This window comes from Alosa alosa, chromosome 18 (assembly GCF_017589495.1).
Source record: "Alosa alosa isolate M-15738 ecotype Scorff River chromosome 18, AALO_Geno_1.1, whole genome shotgun sequence".
NCBI classification, from domain to species: domain Eukaryota; kingdom Metazoa; phylum Chordata; class Actinopteri; order Clupeiformes; family Clupeidae; genus Alosa; species Alosa alosa.
Window position 1 is genome coordinate 827,501 of NC_063206.1, and position 5,000 is coordinate 832,500.

Here is a 5,000-nt window from a genome sequence, read left to right on the forward strand (position 1 = left end):
GTGTGTAGGCTGTGTGTGTGTGGCAAATCAAACATGATGGATACATTCTGACAACACAGGAGGGAGCGGGAAACACAGACACTCGCGCACACCCACACGCACGCGCTCAGACCGGGAAAACAGAGGGAACACTGAGACAGGACAGTGATACAGGGTAGCCTCGGCGCTAAGATATGTCATTGCACTAACATTAACTTAGCGATTATGGATATTTTTAATATAAACTTAACACAAAATAACACTGCCATCAAATTAATGATCTATGAACCTGTAATTATTTAAAACAGTGAATAAATGCATACCGATGCTACTCTAGGCATAAATGTGAGCAAATGTAACATTAGCTGTTGGATTGCTAACTTTAACGTTACACTAACTTACAACCATGAATCACTCAACTGTTAACGTTAGTTTGTAGCGTTCGTCAATAAAGTCAAAAGCCCGTGACCTAAAGTCAATGGTAGTTAAAGTTAGTAGCCTAGTCTATCGTTACATTTAAGTTGAGTATCTAGGCTAGTTAACCTCACTGATTCATAACCTTAGGTTAATTTATTTATTTCCGTAATTTAGGTTTAAATGAACAGTTTTCAGCGTAAAAACGATTAATGTTATTGTACCCTATAGGTTATTACAATACACTGTAAATAAGGACACTTACGGTACGCTAATTTTGCTGAATTAGATTTAACTTACTGTTATTTCTAGAGATGCGTCTTTCCTCTTCGACAAATTGCCACAGAATGAATTTGACAACTTTGTCGCGCGACAGAAGTTACAGTGCAGTTGCTAGGGAAACACATCTAAAGCATTTAAGTTGCTAGGAAAACACATCTGAGCATTTGAGGTAGCTCAAAATTACAGTCATTCTGTCAACAAGCAATTGTGACGCTTTTTTCCCCAACTGCGCTTGCGTGGTAGCATAACTCGACGGGTAGCCCAGTTCGACACGACACCGGCACTAATGTGGCTAAGGTGCTTGCACACTGCCCAGATAATGGCCAACAAACCCCAACATTCTAAAGTTGCCCAGATAATGCCCAACAAACCCCAACATTCTAAAGTTTACTAGACAATGGCCAACAAACCCCAACATTCTAAAGTTGCCCAGGCAATGGCCAACAAACCACAACATTCTAAAGTTGGCCAGACAATGGCCAACAAATCCCAACATTCTAAAGTTGGCCAGACAATGCCCAACAAACCCCAACATTCTAAAGTTTACTAGACAATGGCCAACAAACCCGAACATTCTAAAGTTGGCCAGACAATGCCCAACAAATCCCAACATTCTAAAGTTGTCCAGACAATGGTCAACAAACGCCAACATTCTTAAGTTTCCAAGACAATGCCCCCCCCAAAAAATAACATTCTAACGTTACTAAGGTAATGCCCAACAAATCCCAACGTTCTAAAGTTGGCCAGACAATGCTCAACAAACCTAGTCTAGAAATCTAAACGGCAGCCAGGGTCGTCTAGCAACTCTCCGTTGGCTTGCGAGCTGGAAAAAACAAACTTGGGTCAGGCCAATCACACCATGTATAGAGTCGGTGGGCAGGCTTAACATAATGATGACAGAGTTGCGACAGTTTCACATGAATTCCCTGCTACTTGAAAACAAAGAAGATGGCTACTGCTGGCGAACGGCTTTAGCCATGACTCTTTCCTAAAAAATAAAGATGTATTTAGAGTATTGCCGACTGGATACAACAAAAAGTTTGATCTACCAACTAGCTCCGCTGGTGGGAAAACGCATGGGATTCATGGGTTGTAGCGCTATCCTATTGTGTGCAGAGGGAATTTGAAAGACAACCGTTTATCCCGCCCCTCGGATTGAGCCCTGCCAATGGTATGTTCCCAGTTCCAACATCTTAATGTGGGTCTGGCTCGTCAAACTACGACAAACCCCAACATTCTAAATTTGGCAGTTGTTGGTTGCGGTGGTTCAGAAAATCAACTTCCAGCCTCACACTGCCCAGACAGAAATAGAAAAGAATGACTTTAGAATATGTTACACTTGAACAACTCCATCCAACAAAAACCAACACGCGTGCATTCTGATCAACTCATAGTGGACAGTGAAGTGAACTGCACAGGGTATTCAGCGGATTGGTGCACTATTCTATATTCTGCAGCACTAGGCTTTGAGCGTCTCATTCATGACTGTAACCGATATCACTGAAAATGAATAACTTGCTGCTCCCACACACGCTCTGGCACCCCTGGGCCTTCCGCCGGCCCTGACGCACACACATCTGAACACACATGCACATGTCCATCTGAACACCACACACACACATTCACACACATGCACATGTCCATCTGAACACCACACACACACACACACACACACACACACACACACACACACACACACATTAACACAGAGCCCTCTGTCCGTGGGCTGCAGACCTCCGAATATGATCCAGAATGCGCAGGCGTAGGGGATGTAGATCTCTGCGTACAGGAAGAGGAATCTCAGGACGTCGCCCACGATCTTCCCCAGCATCACGATGAAGGGGCCCATCACCCTAAAAGCACACACACACACACACATTTGCACAGAGTTTTACAGTTTTACGAGTTTTACACGATCTTCCCCAGCATCACGATGAAGGGGCCCATCACCCTAAAAGCAGACACACACACACTACTGACACATACACACACACACATTTTCACAGAGTTTTACATAGCAAACAGAGAGGGCCTCTTCTGAGATGGACATGCCTGTGAACACATGATGGTCAATCAGCTACCCTGCCGAATACCTAATCAATCAACTACCTTGCCGAATACCTAATCAATCAACTACCCTGCCAAATACCTAATCAATCAATCAATTGAGCTTCTGTTAGTTGTTAGTCCACCTATCTACGTCCATCTATTATGTCTTTGTAAATCTATTCTGGACAAGCCAACTACAGTATCAGTCAGTCAATCAATCAATCAATCAATCCTTGCTAGAAGGTCCAGTAGGCCCAGTAGTATTGACCTGGCCAGGCCAGTGTGTGTGTGTTAATGACCAGGCCAGTGTGTGTGTGTTAATGACCAGACCAGTGTGTGTGTGTTACTGACCAGACCAGTGTGTGTGTGTGTTAATGACCAGACCAATGTGTGTGTGTTAATGACCAGACCAGTGTGTGTGTGTTAATGACCAGGCCAGTGTGTGTGTGTGTGTGTGTGTGTGTGTGTGTGTGTGTGTGTGTGTGTGTGTGTGTGCAGTGTGTGTGTGTTAATGACCAGGCCAGTGTGTGTGTGTGTGTGTGTGTGTGTGTGTGTGTGTTAATGATCTGGCCAGTGTGTGTGTGTTAATGACCTGGCCAGGCCAGTGCTGCAGCCTGAGCATGGCTCCTGACCTCACAGCCCACCTGTTACCTGAGGCAGGTAGACCTGCCCACCTGTTACCTGAGGAGCAGGCGGACCTGCCCTTCCTGTTCTTTAGAGCCGTTATCTGGCCTTATCAGCCATATGGCTGCACACCTCTCCCTTTCCTCTTCTGCCATGGCAACAGACACATCACACAGCCGTTGCCACGGTAACCTGAGGGCTAGAGGGCGTGAGCCCACCTGTGTAGCGTTCCCTAAGGTGTGTGTGTGTGTGTGTGTGTGTGTGTGCCCACCTGTGTAGCGTTCCCTAAGGTGAGGCTGAGTGTGTGTGTGTGTGTGTGTGAGCCCACCTGTGTAGCGTTCCCTAAGGTGAGGCTGAGTGTGTGTGTGTGTGTGTGTGTGTGTGTGTGTGTGTGTGAGCCCACCTGTGTAGCGTTCCCTAAGGTGAGTGTGTGTGTGTGTGTGTGTGTGTGTGTGTGTGTGTGTGTGAGCCCACCTGTGTAGCGTTCCCTAAGGTGTGTGTGTGTGTGTGTGTGTGTGTGTGAGCCCACCTGTGTAGCGTTCCCTAAGGTGAGTGTGTGTGTGTGTGTGTGTGTGTGTGTGTGTGAGCCCACCTGTGTAGCGTTCCCTAAGGTGAGCCTGAGTGTGTGTGTGTGTGAGCCCACCTACGTAGCGTTCCCTAAGGTGAGCCTGAGTGTGTGTGTGTGTGTGTGTGTGTGTGTGTGTGTGTGTGTGAGCCCACCTGTGTAGCGTTCCCTAAGGTGAGCCTGAGTGTGTGTGTGTGTGTGTGTGTGTGTGTGTGTGTGTGAGCCCACCTGTGTAGCGTTCCCTAAGGTGAGCCTGAGTGTGTGTGTGTGTGTGTGTGTGTGTGTGTGTGTGTGTGTGTGTGTGTGTGTGTGAGCCCACCTGTGTAGCGTTCCCTAAGGTGAGTGTGTGTGTGTGTGTGTGTGTGTGAGCCCACCTGTGTAGCGTTCCCTTAGGTGAGGCTGAGTGTGTGTGTGTGTGTGTGTGTGTGTGTGAGCCCACCTGTGTAGCGTTCCCTAGGTGTGTGTGTGTGTGTGTGTGTGAGCCCACCTGTGTAGCGTTCCCTAAGGTGAGGCTGTGGCACTCCAGAGAGAGAGAGAGCAGGTAATTTATCACACTGCCCAGGTGTCACCCACACACACACACACATCTCACACACACACACACACATCTCTCTCACACACACACACACATCTCTCTCTCTCACACACACACACACACACACACACACACCATACACACACACACACACAAACATCTCACACACACACACACACACACACACAAAACATCTCTCTCACACACACACACACACAAACATCTCACATACACACACACACACACCCAAACATCTCTCTCACACACACACAAAGACACACACACACACACACACAGACACACACAAAGACACACACACACACACATCTCTCACACACACACACACACACACACACACACACACACAGACACACACACACACACAGACACACACACATCACCATGGTTACTGCCAGAGCTTAAGAGGTGTGTCCTGGAGGCCATTGTTTTGTCTGTCCACTGAGGCCCGAAAACAAAGAGGCAGTTTAGAGAAGGGCTCTAATTCAACTGGACCTTCACCTGCCAATCAAAAGGAGATTAAAAGCCTCCTGC

The 5,000-nt window shown here is 47.1% G+C and overlaps 1 protein-coding gene across 2 annotated transcripts in view; it reads right to left on the reverse strand.

The window, feature by feature from the left end:
* si:ch73-193i2.2 (polycystin-2) overlaps positions 1-5,000 on the reverse strand; it is a 20,718-nt gene that overhangs the window by 5,139 nt on the left and 10,579 nt on the right. For both annotated transcript variants that reach the window (XM_048270432.1, XM_048270431.1), the window contains exon 9: positions 2,410-2,528. In XM_048270432.1, coding sequence (XP_048126389.1) covers positions 2,410-2,528 — 119 coding nt within the window. The remainder of the gene's footprint in view (positions 1-2,409; positions 2,529-5,000) is intronic.